Genomic DNA, 17817 nt, shown 5'->3' on the forward strand with positions numbered 1-17817 from the left:
GCCTGTCTCCCCTCAGAAAGACACTGATAACCTGGAATTTTTCTTAACACATTCTCTGAATATTCCCACAACTCACACCTTCTTTGATATATATTTTTTGAAAAAAACATACCGCTAGGACTTTGAAAACCTAAATTCTGGGCCTGGCTATCTCATAAACTACAGAATAATCTTAGCTAGGTCATGAAACCTCCCCAGGCTGCTCTTCTCAGTTGGAAAAAAATGAGTCGAATTTGCTTAGTCCCTTGTAGTCCTTTGTTATCTTATGTATCTTCACAGTAACCCTTTGATTTAATAAGGCAGCGCTATACTTTTTATAGAGGAAATTCAATCTCAAAGAGGTTACACAATCTACCCAAAATCCCACAGGTAGTAATATGACAGAGCTCAAGTTACACAATCTCACTTAAGACCCTAGTACTGGCACACACTGTGCTCAGAAGTTTGTTAAATGGATGAAGCAGCAATTTCCTAAGTCCCTTCCAGTGATCACACTTTATATTTCTACTTGCTATTTTTTCTCTTCTTTCAACCAGCATTTAAATTAGAAAAAAATATATGTATTTGATCACCAAATTCAATTTACCATAGTTCTCTGATTTATCCACTCTTTAAAATTTTCTTGTATTTCTATGCTAAGTCCAGAGAAAAGTTATTTTTTTCAGATAGGTTCCACTATGCCTGTCTCTCTGAGAGCTTTTGAACTTACCTGTTTGTCAAAGCAGAAACTGCAAAAATTTTAAATACACCAATTCCTGTTTATATTTTTTTTAAGTTATTTCATACATAAACTAACCACCAAAATTGGAAGGTGAAGCTTTGAATGTTAAACGAGGGATTCAGGACATTTCCCAAGGGGTTATATGATCAATTTAAAAGCTGATGATATGACTTGCCTAATGTACGATAACTCTTTTATTTATAATAAATTTATACATGTGCTGATTAGTCATGCTGATATTACATAAGAACATATGCCTAAATCAAATTAAAGTTTAAAAGAGAACAAAATTAATTCTAATAGCAATCCTGAAAATTCAGCAGAGCTCAATAAATAGCATGCTCTCACAAGGAGGGAGCTTAACACATTTGGTAATTTATATAATTTAATATGCTAAAAATGAGAAAATAAACAGGGTACAGGGATGCAGAGTACATAAAGGAAAAGTTATTTCAAGATTCTCTTCGTTTTGATTGTATTGCTTTCTTGCCTTCAGGGGGTAAGATTTTGACTTCAAAAGTAACGAAATATTTGAGAAGGGAATTTACATCTTGCTGTTCTAGATGGTATTCTTCAGCTATTTTCTCAGCAGTCCATGTGTCTGGATAAAGTTTATGATTATTGAGAAGTGTCAGTGCCTCTACAATGGAAATTTTGCCTTTGGGAATGTTCTTAACATTCATCATGTCAGAATGATGGTCTTTTGGCAACCTGAACTCCTTTGGCTTCTGAGGTGTTCCAGCATCCTTTACCTAGTATCAAGAAACAAAAACCAAAAAATAAGCTTTCAAGATGAGAGCAAAGATTTGACATCTACTTTCATAATTCTAGAATCTCTATTATTCTTCTTCAAATAAATACTACCCATGATTTTCTAAACTATATTTTCTCATTATAATGAGTCATAGTTCAATGGCACTTTTGCCATATCACCATTTCATAACCATAAGTCAATCATTAGAAAATTTAGGTAGTTCTAGAAAATAATAATCAAATGTATACCATCCACTTACCACATTATTTCATATATATTAAAAGAACAACAATAATGCACTGATTAGAAAAGGTAAAAAACTGCTTTAGAAGGGCAGGATTCTGATGCTGCTCTAACGGCGTACGTGATCATCTCCATTCTGTTTCCTAGTTTTGTAGTTCATATTCAGTGCCTCCAAACACCTTGAATGAATTCAACTACTGCTAGAGATCTTGCCTCTTCAGAGAAAATAAACTAATGCCTCCAAGACCGCAATTAATATACATAAAACTACCTATAACACCCATCTTTCCATCTGTCTGTCCCACCCAAGCTTAACCCTTGCATTTGTGCTCTGTATTCCATTCCTCTATCAGCTACTCCAACCATTCCTCTTTACCTTTCCTTTCAAATGTACCCTGCCTATTACTGCTGTTTGGTCAAAATATGAATGAAAATGCTGTAGTCACCAAATTTTACAAACACCCACCAAACCCAAAACCAACACTTTTTTTATGACCAGTTTCCTTCTTTTTAGTCCAACTTTAAAAGAGATACTTGTGATCCCAAATCCAGAAGATTAGATCTGCATCCAGAGGACACTTTTCAGGCTTTATCTGAACTCACTACAGCACCTGACACTGCTGACCACTCCCACCGACCCACAACTATCTTTCCTTTGGTTTCCATACCACCCCTCTCCTAGTTTTCCATCTGTCTCTGTAGTGGTTCCTTCTGTTTCCTTTGTGGACTATTTCCCTTCAGATGCCCCATAAATGTTAGTGTGCACCAAATTCTAGCCCAGGCTGTCTTCTCACTCTACACATTCCTCCCAAGCAATCCCACACACCCCCTTATTATTATTATCTATGTGTTAATGACTCTCGAATCTGATCTCAAACCTCGACCTTTCTCCGGGCTTCCAGATCCAAATTCCCAAATGACAAATGGCATCTTTACTTGGATAATCTATAAGCACATCAAAATCAACATGTCTAAAACTGAACTTATCCCCTTTCTCTGAAAATCCGATTCTATCCCCATATCCTCTAGCTTGGTGACTAATACCACCCACCTCCCACATCCCACTCCAAAACCCAGAGCTTCTCTTACGTGATACCTTACATCTCCACCTCTCTCTCATTACAGGCAATCAACGACCAAATCCTGCTGATACTACCTAAGTCCCTCTCAAACCCGTTCACTTCTCTCCCAGTCACTAAATCACCCCTGTCCAAGCCAACGTCTCTTGCAGGAACTACTGCAAAACCCTGGTCTCCTCTAACTAGATAAAATGCACTTCGTTCCTTCCCAGCCCACTCTCAAAACTGCCCCCAGAATGAAGCAAATCTGATGTCACTGTTCGACAGGAAACTCTTCAATGATTTCCCACTGCCCTCAGGATAAAACCCAAATTCCTTAGCAAGACAAATAAGGATCTTCATGATCTGGCCCCTATTACACTCTACCCCACCTCATTCTCCCAAATTCATCCCTCATACTTTCTTCTAACTGTACTGAACTCTAAAGGCATCACACTCTACCTTCATCCTGTAACTCTGGCCTGAAATACTCCTAACAACTTCTTCACTTTCCACTGATGTCCAGAGACATCACAAATCATTAAGAAAATTATGAACTGCCCAAAAGAAAAAAAGGGACAAAGAACATAAATAGGCACTTCAACCTTTTCTTCATTATCACTCTGCATGAGTCTTTTCAGACTTTTCCTAATACCCCCCCCAAGAAATTTTAATACCACTGTATATCTCCTATGTATTATAACTACATTTCCGTGTTTTATACATAAGAAGTGTTAAATGTTTTTTGCTCCCCAAGAGCCAGTTTTCGAATGAATAAGTACATGTGAGAGAAACAATACTTAGAAGTATTATCTAACTCCTGCCTAAAAATAACATAAAGAACATGAACATCAACCCCTATACATATATTTCTTAAGAGTATATGGTGATAATTGAACCCTATAACTGCTATTGTGTGCAACAATTTACATACCTTATTGTACATGAGTTTTGTATCTCTTCTCTAGTGAAAATCATACTAATAACTTTATCTGTGCAAACCATCTATTGCCTATCTACAGAGACAACCAGAGAATTTTAGAATGGAAAGATAGGAACTGTCATTGGCAATTCCCTCCTTTAAACTCTTCCTCCTACTTAGAACATTCCTGCCCCACAAACTCATCTGGTTAACTCCCACCCATCCTTCAGGCCTGAGTATGAATGTCACTTCCTCAGAAACCATCCCTGATCCTTCAGTCTCAAAAAGGTCCCTCTGATATGCTCACAGTGCCTATATTTCTCCTTCAGAGACTTATTAGTAATTATGTACCTATGGATGCTCATCTGTTTAATGCCTGTGAAAGCAAGGACTAGAGATGTTTTGTTCTTCTCTGTATGCAAAGCACTTGTGCCTGGCACTTACATACAGGTTCCCATTCCCAGTGTATTCTGTGATCTCCCTATCTTTACGTATTCTATCTTAATAATATTCTTAAAAAACAAAATTTAAAAAAACCAAGCACCAAAAACACAACACTAAAGGAATCTCTGAGATTAAAACATACCTCAATCCACTGAAGTATGAGAAAGTAGTATTAAAGCCCTCCCTTGGTCATTCCAATGACAACCACTAGAAGTGCCTTACCAAATCCTACAAATTCTGAAATACCAAATAATTAACCGAGTTGCACACAATCAATACTTTCACAAGTCTTTTAGAATTTCGGAAAATAACCAATGAACAGAGGCATATGTGTCTGGCTTAGACTGCTGTACTTCAACTTTGCCAATGCTCTGCATTCTGGTCACAAGCACACTGACGTTTTTACACTTGCAGAGCACTCACTCTCTTTTTTACTATTTGCCACACTTCTCTTGGTCATTCTCCTGGAGCCCCAAAGGGTTAAATTATGTATTTACTTAATTAAAACACACATTACCTGCACAGAAGACAGGGGATCTTTGGAATCGACATACACATCTTTTAGTAATGACAGCAGTTTGTCATCTTTTCTAGCAATTTCTCCCTTAATTTCTGGATGGCCTAAGGAAAGAAAAAGAATGTCACAATACTTAGAGCCAAAGAAAATTTCCTCTAAGATCCTAAACACTTAACACAAGACAGTCACTTTTAATTTTTTGCTTAATGAACAATCACTCGAACACTACAGAACATGTTTTAAGTGTAACTCAAAATGCTAGGTCAAGCTCGGTGTCTATCATTCTGTGACGACATCTACAGAGTTCTCTTGCACACGATCCCTTCTGATTTTGATTCCCTGTAACAAGTCACTGAGCATTAACGACAAAAGCCGGGGAGGGCGGGGGCAGCGCGGGCACAAGCTAACACCGCCAGGACTACGAAGTAGGCAGAGCCACCGACTCCATCGCGAGTGCAAGGGGACTGTCTCAATGTCACCGGCCAGGTGGCTCCCCCTTCCCGCGCTCGGCTGACCCGAGTGACTGCAGCCGACCCCGGTCACCCCCACCACTGGACGGAGGTCCACCGGCGTGGAACAGCCCAGCCCACACAGGGAGCCCGCACAGGGAACCCGCACCGCGAGGCCCCACGCGCCCTGGCACCACTTACTGCTCATCTGCTCCCGCAGGAGGTTCTTGGTGGAGGGGTGCCTCGGGGCGGGGGAGGGCTTCATCCTGCTGATTTCCCGTTCCGCTCGGTTCTCTAGATTGAAATTCCTGATTGCGCGAATCACCGCAGCCCCCATCTCTTCATAACATGATGCCCTTAAATTCACACCACTCGTGGTTATACACCGGCGCGAGCGACCTCCGAGACGCACCGGAGCATGCGCATGCCTGGGGTCGCGCTGGCCGCGCGCCGGAAAGCGGACGCTGATTGCGCGCCGTTCGCCCCCCAGCGGTCGGGAGGGCGCAAGCAGCGTCTCCGCCCAGAGTATCTCAAAGGGAGCGCGCCTCCCTCCGGGGACTGGATGTACTCCCACCTGTGGCCGCTTCCGGGGAGATGGGGCGGGACTTAAGGTTCGGACACGCTATAGCTTTCCTCTACGGAGACTGGTGGAGTCGGGTGGGAAGTTTTAAAGCAGTTTCATGCCGGGCCTCACCCCAGATTTTCTGATTTAATTCCTCCCAAGTGAGGCACGGCATTGGTTCAAGCTTCCCACGTGATTCCAAAGCTGCGGGCTGAGAAAGTCTAAGCAAATTGACCTTGCAGGTCAGTGCAACCAAAGAGGAAGAAAGTAAAAATGGAACTAATGGCACCAGGGTGAAGGAAGTTTCTAAAATGGCCCCTTCCTGCTTTTGTGAAAGGAAATAATGAAAGTTTAATCATTCTCCATGAATATTTGTTCTGTCACTCTTTTATTTAAATGTCCCTTATTTTCCTGTCCCCTTGCCTGATGAGTTTGAATCTGAGCCGTGTTCTTGTTTCCCATAATCTTTTACATCCCTCTCTCATAACCCATTTGATCTAATTGTATGGATTTCCTTTACGCTGACCTTTCCCTTCTCTTTGTGTTATTTTTGATACTAATTTGTGTTATATCTCCATACTATTAAGTGCTGAGTCACCTGGTCATTCCCTAGCCTATTCTCCTTTGTTCTGCCTTCCTCATTCTTTTTAAGCCAGGGAGACCTCCTTTAACTTAATGAAAGGAACAGACAATACGGAAAAGAAACAAAAAAAGCGAGTGCTGTACATATTCTCTTTCTCTCTGTCTCGCTCCCTCTTTCCCTTTCTCCCTCTTCCTCCTCCTGTTTCTGAATGGATTATTGTGTTGCTGCTTTTATTTAAGATTCTTTAGAAATATTGTCATTAATCCATAATCAAAGAACGTACTAGGAAGTAGAGAGTTTCCAAAATTTACAGTATTTTTCAGACTGTGGCTGCAAGATCTGTTTTTAGTGTTCTCAGCTCTCAGTGAAATGAAGGTGGACTCGGCCTGCAGCAGCTTGAAGCAGGGTTTCAGTTCCTGGCCAGTGATTGAGGGAGGTCTGGTCGTGGCAGTGAGAGCACCAAATCTTAGCCACTAGACCAGTGGTCAGTGACAAGGCCCTGGCCCTACAGCTTTGCAGAAAAAGAATTCCCACAAAGACGGAAAGTAGTGAAACAAGTAAAGTATTTATTAGGAGAAAAAAAGAGTACAGTACATGTGGATAGACACACAGGTGGGTTCAGAGAGTCGCACCCTCGTAGCAGTTTGAATCACTTTTATGGGGCATTTATTCCGGGTTTCCTTTGACCAATCATTTTGATTTACCTGGTTCAAAGTCCATATTTGGTATATCTCAGTATCTCCCCATGTGTTTATGCACATCTGCACATCTCTTAGCCAAGATGGATTCTACCGAAGAGGCATATGGATAGACAACATCACCTGGCATCACTCCCCTTCTGACCTCCAAGGAGCCTTTCTACGCACGTGTAGTCGGGGAGGTCTCCTGACTTTGAGAATGAGGAATATGTGGTCTCATGTTCTACCTGGGCAGGGCCCAACCTCCTCTCTCAATTGTCCTCTTATTCTTGTCTCAGAGTATCAGTCCACAGGAACGAACTCAAACCATTTGCCCCAGGGGCCCATCTACCTCCTGCCTCAAAGTTAAAAGCGATGAAATAATTGATTTAAAGATAATTGAATTGGGGTAATAATTTTTTAAAAAAATCTTGATGTAAAGAAAGGGGCTGGGGGCTTCCCTGGTGGCGCAGTGGTTGAGGGTCCGCCTGCCGATGCAGGGGACACGGGTTCGTGCCCTGGTCCAGGAGGATCCCACATGCCGCGGAGCGGCTGGGCCCGTGAGCCATGGCCGCTGAGCCTGCGCGTCCGGAGCCTGTGCTCCGCAACGGGGAGAGGCCCGCGTACCGCAAAAAAAAAAAAAAAAAAAAAAAGGCGGGGGGGTGTTTTATTTAAAGAAAAATAAGGTAATTATTACATATAATAATAATAGCAAAAGTTTTATAAGGAACGTAGCTTCCACCATTGATTATCATGAAATGTTTTTAACTGGAATTGGTAGTCGGAATTTATAGAGGCTAAAACCAGTGTTCTCTGGTAGAGTTAGTTGGAAAGTTGTCCTGAAGGTGGCAGGCTGCTCCAAGATTTCCATCTTTGAGACAAGCATGCCTATAACTAAGTGCTTTATAGCACAGGTATTCGTATTTCTATGGATAGCAATACATTTTCGTTTGCCTCATGCATCCCATGTGTTTCAGCAATTATGGTAGCAATTCCATTCACTGCCTGTTAAAATATTTTAAAAGTGAAAAATTCATTTTCATAGAAATTCCACTATACTTCTGGCAGCATGAAAAAGTAATGTGAGACACAAGTTACAGGAAGTGTAGGGGGCTATGGGAATTACCACATGAAAGAATTCCTTGAATTCCCACATTTAAGCAGAGTTTGGATTCAATATATAAAGGATCATCCAACCTGGGCCAGCTGCTTTGCCTAGTGCTGACCTGTTCAAGCCCTCAAAGAGCGGAACAGAAGGCAGGGGTATGTCACCAGAAATGCACAATTGGCTGTCACCCCTTGGGAATCATCAGGAAATAAAACCTGAATCACAAATGCATAATTCCAGTTCTTCTTGTCAAATATGCAAATTAACATGAAGTCTGAACTCAGAACTCTCCCTGTGTTTATTTTAGGGTTGAAGTCAGGTCCCCAAGGAAAGTATAACTAGGATGATGCTCAGAATTAAGCATCTCTCTGTATGGTGTATGATGGGTATGTACTGCTGAATATCCTAGGGTACCAATGAAAAAACCCAGGGCCTTGCCAACACAATAGAATGTAAATTCTATGAGGACAGGAATTATTGTCTGTTTTGTTCACTGCTGTCTGCATCTCATTGAACAGTGCCTGGTACATAGTAGGTACTAAACACATGTCAGATAAATATTAAATGAACCCAAAGATGAGAAGGGCCCCTGAGCTGGATGGAGTCTAGGCCCTAGACAGGCTCTCTGCCTGAACAACAGCCCCTCTGCCAGAAGTAAGTCCTTGTGAAAGTCACTCACTCTGGTTATGTTCACTTCTTCATCTTAAAATTGGGATGATAGTAATTATCTAATAGGTTTCACACCATTTAAAATTGTAAAGTGTCTAATACAGTGCCTAGCTCAGAATATGATGTTCAATATTTGCATTGCTTTCCATTTTCCAGAGGAACAGAGGGAAGTTTGAAAAAGGACTAGATATTCTGAAGCCCTGGTCTATAGGTGAGTGAAATAACTAAATACCTGAAAGTAAAGTAAGAATGGGGTTCCTTAAGAATTTAATTTTTAGAAATAGGTATTCCAAATTCAATTTTTATTCTCTGATAAGCATGCTCTGCACATGTGGTGACGTTGCTGAGCTCATTAAGGTTGGAAATTGGGTGGGAATCATTAGCTCAGAGGCACAAAATGCCACCTGCCTTTGCCTGTATTGGCAGCAGAAAGAGTCCCTTGCCAGTTCCTCCTTCACCCTCAATGTTTCTCTCTCTGCCTAGACTTTTACCTACGTGAACTCCTTCCTTTGAACAGAATTCAAAGGCATTCTGTGTTCTCCAAAGGACTGCAGTCACTAAACCTAAGTGACAGGTGACTCAAGATGCTCAGGACAGTCCCCAGAGGTTTCATTGACCAAACCCCAACTACTAGTGAGCAGCACAGCAGATTTGTGGAGGAATAACTTATATCGGCAGAGGTATCCAGGTTCAGATGGAACTTCTCCAGGCCCTGCACTCCAGCTCCAGGGGCCAAGGAATTTGTGAGTCCAGCTGAGGTCATTTACCAGATTCCCAAGCTTAACCAGTTCCATAGTGATGCATGGTGAGATAGCGTTGTTGGTTTGTGAAACCTAGAATATTTCAGAAAAAAACCAAAACCCCAAACCAAACCGAACTAGGCTTGGGCAGATCCAGTATTCTTACTGAGAAACACTAGGTTTCACAGATTAGAATTATCAACCAGCAGTTATACCCAGATGTCTGCTCTATGGCTACTGCACTCATGACTTTTGTCGTTATATTAGTTTCCTATTGCTAGTAACTGATTACCACCGAATAGTGCCTTAAAACAGAACAGCCTGTAATGTTACAGTTCTGGAGGTCAGAAGTTGGAAAGCTGGAAATGGGTTTTAGGAGGCTAAAATCAAGGTGTCAGAAGAGTTGTCTTCCTCTTGGAGGCTCCAGAGGAGAATTCTTTTCCTTGTCTTTTTTGAATTCCAGACACTTATAGCATTTGGCAGCCAGCAAATGAATCATTTCACTGTCTAATCTCCTTCTCTGACCGTGACTCTCCTGTCTCCCTTTTCCCCTTATAAAACACCCTTGTGATTACATTGGCCCTAACGTGGATAATCCAGGATGATCTCCTCTTTCAAAATCCCTAATTTAATCACATCTGCAAAGTACCTTTTGCAGGTTCTGGGGATTAAGAGATGGACGTCTTTGGGGGACCATGTTCTGCCCAGCATAGTAACCATCTTCAGAATATCTGTATCTACAAGTGTGTCTATGATCAAATTAATAAAATTCAAAACTAGAATGATGGAGAGAATGTCTAGTATTTTTTTATTCAGCTCCACAGTGTTTATATTCCAATGAAACAAACTAATTGTTGAAAGAATAAAACCATTTTGCTCGAGCAGTTGTATTCTTTCTGTCAGAGTTTGCCTAAGAGCCATGGTAGCTCACTAGCAAATTTGCCACTACTTTGCCAGTTCTGTACACTGCTCAGAGAAGAAATTCTTCTTGAGTCCCAAGTTCTCACCTTTCTGGAACACCTGTGTCTGAGAAGCCTCAGTGAGCAAGAGTATGTACCTTCCTTGTATACAAAGCAGCATGACTACTTTTCCTAATTATGGTGTCTTAGAGACACCAGAGGTCTACCACCTTTCTCTTCTTCCCACTCCATTACTTCCCTCTCAGCTTAGAATTTCAAAATCACCCATCCATTCCTTTCTTTACGTTAAGGTTTTTCTCCTCTTCTCTGCTGTATCCACTTTTAAAAGGCAGGTACTCTTGGGGAATGCAGGCCATTTGTGGGAGATTTTATCAGTTCTCCAGACTCATAGCTGTCTGAAATGTGGGACAGAGAGGGAGAGCAGCTGTTGCTCCTGTTGTTCTACTTGTACAAACTCTTTAGAAATGAAAAACGTTAAAAGAAGGAGTTATCAATGAGACCTTCAAGATGGCAGAGGAGTAAGACGTGGATATCACCTTCCTTCCCACAAATACATCAAAAATACATCTACATGTGGAACAGCTCCTACAGAACACCTACTGAATGCTGGCAGAAGACCTCAGACTTCCCAAGAGGCAAGAAAATCCACACATACCTGGGTAGGGCAAAAGAAAAAAGAAAAAACAGAGACAGAAGAATAGGGACAAGACCTGCACCTCTGGGAGGGAGCTGTGAAGGAGGAAAGGTTTCCACACATGAGGAAGCCCCTTAATTGGTGGAGACAGGGTGTGGCGGGAGAAGGGAAGCTTCAGAGTCACAGAGGAGAGCGCAGCAACAGGGGTGCAGAGGACAAATCGGAGAGATTCCCGCACAGAGGATTTGTGCTGACCAGCACTCACCAACCTGAGACACTTGTCTGCTCACCTACCAGGGTGGGTGGGGGATGGGAGCTGAGGCTCAGGCTTTGGAGTTCAGATCCCAGGGAGAGGACTGGGGTTGGCTGTGTGAACACAGCCTGAGGGGGGCTAGTGAGCCACAGCTAGCCAGGAGGGAGTCCGGGAAAAAGTCTGGACCTGCCTAAGAGGCAAGAGACCATTGTTTCAGGGTGTGCAAGGAAAGGGGCTTCCTGTTCCATGTGCCCACAAAAGGCAGAGCACCACCTAAGTGAGCTCCAGAGACAGGCGTGAGTTGCAGCTATTAGCTTGGACCACAGAGACAGGTATGAAACACTAATGCTGCCACCACTGCCACCAAGGATCCTGTGTGCAAGCACAGGTCACTATCCATACCCCCCACACTGGGAGCCTGTGCAGCCCGCCACTGCCAGGGTCCCGTGATCCAGGGACAACTTCCCCAGGAGAACACACAGCACGCCTCAAGCTCTTGCGATGTCACGCCAGCCTCTGCCACCGCAGGCTCGCCCCGCATTCCCATTGTGACTACCATACCCCTCCCTCTCCCTGGCCTGAGTGAGCAAGAGAACCCTAATCAGCTGCTGCTTTAACCCCTTCCTTTCTGGGCAGGGAACAGACGCCCTCAGGCGACCTACATGCAAAGGTGGGGTCAAAACCAAAGCTGAACCCCAGAAGCTGTGCAAACAAAGAAGAGAAAAGGAAATTTTTCCATGCAGCCTCACGAGCAGCAAATTAAATACCCACAATCAACTTGATGAATGCTGCATTTGTAGAATACCTGAATAGACAATTAATGTTCCCAAAATTGAGGTGGTGGACTTTAGGAGCAACAGTAGACTTGTGGTTTGCTTTCTGCATCTGATTTATTTCTGGTTTTTATGTATATCTTAGTTTAGTTTTTAGTGCTTGCTATCATTGGAAGAGTTGTTTATTGGTTTGGTTGCTCTCTTTTTTAAAACATTACTTTTTAATATATTTTTTATTAAAAAAAATTTTTTTGCTTTTACCATTTGGCTTGGGGTTCTCTCTGTTTGTGGGGTTTTTTTTCCTTTTATTTCCCTTCCTTTTGTTCAGAACCATGTAACTGGCAGGGTCTTGGTGCTCCAGCTGGGTATCAGCCCTGAGCCTCCAAGGTGGGAGAGCCAGGTTGAGGACATTGGATGACCAGAGACCTCCTTGTCCCATGTAATATCAATCAGCGAGACCTCTCCCAGAGATCTCCATCTCAACACTAAGAACCACCTCCACCAAACAGCCAGAAAGTTCCAGTGCTGGATGCCCCAAGCCAAACAACTAGCAAGACAGGAACACAACCTCACCCATTAGCAGAGAGGCTGCCTAAAGTCATACTGAGTTCACAGACACCCCAAAATGCATGACTGTATGTGGCCATGCCCACCAAAAGGACAAGATCCAAGCCCACCTACCAGAACACAGACACCAGTCCCCTCTACCAGGAAGCCTATACAAGCCACTGAACCAATCTCACCCACTGGGGGAAGACACCAAGAACAATGGGAATTACAAACCTGCAGCCTGAGAAAAGGAGACCCCAAACACAGTAAGTTAAACAAAATGAGAAGACAGAGAAATATGCAGCAGATGAAGGAGCAAAGTAAAAACCCACCAGACCAAACAGATGAAGAGGAAATAGGCAGGCTACCTGAAGATGAATTCAGAGTAATGATACGAAATTAAAAATTCTCTAGAAGGAATCAATAGCAGAATAACTGAGGCAGAAGAACGGATAAGTGACCTGGAAGATAAAATAGTGGAAATAATTGCCACAGAGCAGAATAAAGAAAAAAGAATGAAAAGAATTGAGTCTCAGAGAACTCTGGAACAACATTAAAGCAACAACATTTGAATTATAGGGGTCCCAGAGGAAGAAGAGAAAAAGAAAGGGTCTGAAAAAATATTTGAAGAGATTATAGTTGAAAACGTCCCTAACATGGGAAAGGAAATATTCAGTCAAGCCCAGGAAGCAAAGAGAGTCTCATACAGAATAAAACCAAGGAGAAACACACCAAGGCACATATTAATCAAGCTATCAAAAATTAAATACAAAGAAAAAGTATTAAAAGCAGTGGGGGAAAAGTAACAAATAACATACAAGGGGATCACCATAAGGTTAACAGCTGATCTTTCAGCAGAAACTCTGCAAGCCAAAAGGAAGTGGCAGGACATATTTAAAGTGATGAAAGGGAAAAACCTACAACCAAGGTTACTCTACCCAGCAAGGATCTCATTCAGATTCAATGGAGAAACTAAAACCTTTACAGACAAGCAAAAGTTAAGAGAATTCAGCACCACTAAACCAGCTTTACAACAAATGTTAAAGGAACTTCTCTAGGCAGGAAACACAAGAGAAGGAAAAGACCTACAAAAACAAACCCACAACAATTAAGAAAATGGTAATAGAAACGTACATATCAATAATTACCTTAAATATAAATGGATTAAATGCTCCAACCAAAAGACATTGACTGGATGAAAGGATGCAAAAACAAGATGCGTACATATGCTGTCTACAAGAGACCCACTTCAGACATAGGGACACATACAGACTGAAAGTGAGTGGATGGAAAAAGATATTCCATGCAAGTGGAAATTAAAAAAAAGCTGGAATAGCAATTCTCATATCAGACAAAATAGACTTTAAAATAAAGACTGTTACAAGAGACAAAGAAGGACACTACATAATGATCGAGGGATCAATCCAAGAAGAAGATATAACAATTGTAAATATTTATGCACCCAACATAGGAGTACCTCAATACATAAGGCAAATGCTAACAGCCAAAAAGAGGGGAAATCAACAGTAACACAATAATAGTAGGGAACGTTAACACCCCATTTTCACCAATGGACAGATCATCCAAAATGAAAATAAATAAGGAAAGCATTAAATGACAAGCATTAAATGACACATTAGACCAGATGGACTTAATTGATATTTTTGGACATTCCATTCCCAAACAACAGAATACACTTTCTTCTCAAGTGCTCATGGAACATTCTCCAGGATAGACCATAATTTGGGTCACAAACCAGGACTCGGTAAATTTAAGAAAATTGAAATCATATCAAGTTTCTTTTCCGACCACAACACTATGAGACTAGATATCAATTACAGGGAAAAAACTGTAAAAAATACAAACTTATGGAGGCTAAACAATATGCTCCTAAATAACCAAGAGATCACTGTAGAAATCAAAGAGGAAATCAAAAAATACCTAGAAACAAATGATAATGAAAACATGACAACCCAAAACCTATGGGATGCAGCAAAAGCAGCTCTAAGAGGGAAGTTTATAGCAATACAATCCTACCTCAAAAATCGAGAAAAATCTCAAATAAACAACCTAAACTTACACCTAAAGCAATTAGAGGAAGAAGAAGAAGAACAACAAAAAACCCCCAAATTTAGCAGAAGGAAAGAAATCATAAAGATCAGGTCAGAAATAAATGAAAGAGAAATGAAGGAAACAATAGCAAAGATCAATAGAACTAAATGCTGGTTCTGTGAGATGATAAACAAAATTGATAAACCATTAGCCAGACTCATCAAGAAAAAAAGGAGATGACTCAAATCAACAGAATTAGAAATGAAAAAGAAGTAACAACTGACACTCCAGAAATATAAAGGATCATGAGAGATTACTGGCAGCAACTCTATGCCAATAAAATGGACAACCTGAAAGAAATGGACAAATTCTGAGAAAAGCACAACCTTCCAAGACTGAACTCAGATATAATAGAAAATAGAAACAGACCAATCACAAGCCCTGAAATTGAAACTGTGATTAAAAATCTTCCAACAAACAAAAGCCCAGGAGCAGATGTCTTCACAGGTGAATTCTATCAAACATTTAGAGAAGAGCCAACATCCATCTTTCTCAAACTCTTCCAGAATATAGCAGAGGGAGGAACACTCCCAAACTCATTCTATGAGGCCACCATCACCCAAATACCAAAACCAGACAAAGATGTCACAAAAAAGAAAACTACAGGCCAAAATCACTGATGAACATAGATGCAAAAATCCTTAAGAAAATACTAGCCAATAGAATCCACAGCACATTAAAAAGATCATACACCATGATCAAGTGGGGTTTATCCCAGGAATGCAAGGATTCTTCAGTATAAACAAATCAATCAATGTGACATACCATATTAACAAATTGAAGGATAAAAACCATATGATAATCTCAGTAGATGCAGAAAAAGCTTTTGACAAAATTCAACACCCATTTATGCTAAAAAACTCTCCAGAAAGTAGGCATAGAGGAAACATACCTCAACATAATAAAGGCCATATATGAGAAATCCACAGCCAACATCATTCTCAATGAGGAAAAACTGAAACAGTTTCCTCTAGGATCAGCAACAAGACAAGGTTGCCCACTCTCACCACTATTAGTCAACATAGTTTTGGAAGTTTTAGTCATGGCAATCAGAGAAGGAAAAGAAATAAAAGGAATCCAAATCTAGAAAGAAGAATTAAAACTCTCACTGTTTGCAGATGACATGATACTATATAGAGAGAATCTTAATCTTAAATATGCTACCAGAAAACTCCTAGAGCTAATCAATGAATTTGGTAAAGTAGCAGGATACAAAATTAATGCACAGAAATCTCTTGCATTCCTATACACTAACGATGAAAATACTGAAAGAGAAGTTAAGGAACAACTCCCATTTACCATTGCAACAAAAAGAATATAATAACTAGGAATAAACCTACCAAAGGAGACAAAAGACCTGTATGCAAAAAACTATAAGACACTGATGAAAGAAATTGAAGATGATACAAACAGATGGAGAGATATACCATGTTATTGGATTGGATGAATCAACATTGTGAAAATGAGACTACTACCCAAAGCAATCTATAGATTCAATGCAATCCCTATCAAACTGTCAATGGCATTTTTGACAGAACTAGAACAAAAAAATTCACAATTTGCATGAAAACACAAGAGACCCCGAATAGCCAAAGCAATTTTGGGAAAGAAAAACAGAGCTGGAGGAATCAGGCTCCCTGACTTCAGACTATACTACAAAGCTACAGTAATCAAGACAGTATGGTACTGGCACAAAAACAGAAATATAGCTCAATGGAACAGGACAGAAAGCCCAGAGATAAACCCATGTGCATATGGTCACCTTATCTTTGACAAAGGAGGCAAGAATATACAATGGAGAAGAGCCAGCCTCTTCAATAAGTTGTGCTGGGAAAACTGGACTGCTACATGTAAAAGAAAGAAATAAGAACACTTCCTAACACCATATACAAAAATAAACTCAAAATGGATTAAAGACCTAAATGTAAGGCCAGACACTATCAAACTCTTAGAGGAAACCAGAGGCAGACACTCTATGACATAAATCACAGCAAGATCCTTATAGACACACCTCTTAGAGAAATGGAAATAAAAACAATAATAAACAAATGAGACCTAATGAAATTTAAAAGCTTTTGCACAGCAAAGGAAACCATAAACAAGACAAAAAGGCAACCCTCAGATTGGGAGAAAATATTTGCAAATGAAGCAACTGACAAAGGATTAATCTCAAAAATATACAAGCAGCTCATGCAGCTCAATATCAAAAAAAAACAAACAACCCAATCCAAAAATGGGCAGAAGACCTAAATAGACATTTCTCCAAAGAAGATATAAAGATTGCCAAGAACACATGAAAGGATGCTTAACATCACTAATCAGTAGAGAAATGCAAATCAAAACTACAGTCAGGTAACTCCTCACCCCGGTCAGAATGGCCATCATCAAAAAATCTACAAACAATAAATCCTGGAGAGTATATGAAGAAAAGAGAACCCTCTTGCACTGTTGGTGGGAATATAAATTGATACAACCACTATGGAGAACAGTATGGAGGTTCTTTAAAAAAGTAAAAATAGAACTACCATATGACCCAGTAATCCCACTACTGGGCATATACCCTGAGAAAACCATAATTCAAAAAGAGACATATACCCCAATGTTCATTGCAGCACTATTTACAATAGCCAGGACATGGAAGCAACCTAAGTGTCCATGATAGATGAATTCATTAAAGAAGATGTGGCACATATACAATGGAATATTACTCAGCGATAAAAAGAAACGAAATTGAGTTATTTTTAGTGAGGTGGATGGACCTAGAGTCTTTCATACAGAGTGAAGTAAGTCAGAAAGGGAAAAACAAATACCATATGCTAACACATATATGGGGAATCTAAAAAAAAAAAAAAAATTGTTCTGATGGACCTAGGGGCAGGACAGGAATAAATACACAGATGTAGAAAATGGAGTTGAGGACATGGGGAGGGGGAGGGGTAAGCTGGACGAAGTGAGACAGTTTCATGGACATATATACACTACCAAATGTAAAATAGATAGCTAGTGAGAATCAGCTGCACAGCACAGGGAGATCAGCTCGGTGCTTTGTGACCACCTAGAGGGGAGCAATAGGGAGGGTGGGAGGGAGGCACAGAGGGAGGGGTAATGGGGATATATATGTTCATATAT

The 17817-nt window shown here is 40.8% G+C and overlaps 1 protein-coding gene across 1 annotated transcript; it reads right to left on the reverse strand.

Moving 5' to 3' along the window:
- Positions 1-1088: 1088 nt before the first annotated feature.
- Positions 1089-5660, reverse strand: NDUFAF4 (NADH:ubiquinone oxidoreductase complex assembly factor 4). The gene is made up of 3 exons (XM_059083004.2): positions 5310-5660; positions 4660-4763; positions 1089-1473 (listed from the first exon to the last, which is right to left on the reverse strand). Exons 1-3 carry the CDS (start codon positions 5443-5445, stop codon positions 1174-1176), a joined length of 540 nt encoding a protein of 179 aa, XP_058938987.1. The 5' UTR covers positions 5446-5660; the 3' UTR covers positions 1089-1173.
- Between the last annotated feature and the right edge of the window lie 12157 nt (positions 5661-17817).

The sequence above is a fragment of the Kogia breviceps genome, chromosome 13 (genome assembly GCF_026419965.1).
Source record: "Kogia breviceps isolate mKogBre1 chromosome 13, mKogBre1 haplotype 1, whole genome shotgun sequence".
Lineage (NCBI taxonomy): Eukaryota > Metazoa > Chordata > Mammalia > Artiodactyla > Physeteridae > Kogia > Kogia breviceps.

What these genes read in the sequence shown, in the direction of transcription:
- NDUFAF4 (XM_059083004.2), bottom strand. Translation starts at nt 5,445, where the DNA reads ATGGGGGCTGCGGTGATTCGCGCAATCAGGAATTTCAATCTAGAGAAC. An exon ending in CCTGCGGGAGCAGATGAGCA is followed by an intron (nt 4,764 to 5,309) that starts GTAAGTGGTGCC and finishes TTCTTTCCTTAG; the next exon opens with GCCATCCAGAAATTAAGGGA. An exon ending in ATCCCCTGTCTTCTGTGCAG is followed by an intron (nt 1,474 to 4,659) that starts GTAATGTGTGTT and finishes TCTTGATACTAG; the next exon opens with GTAAAGGATGCTGGAACACC.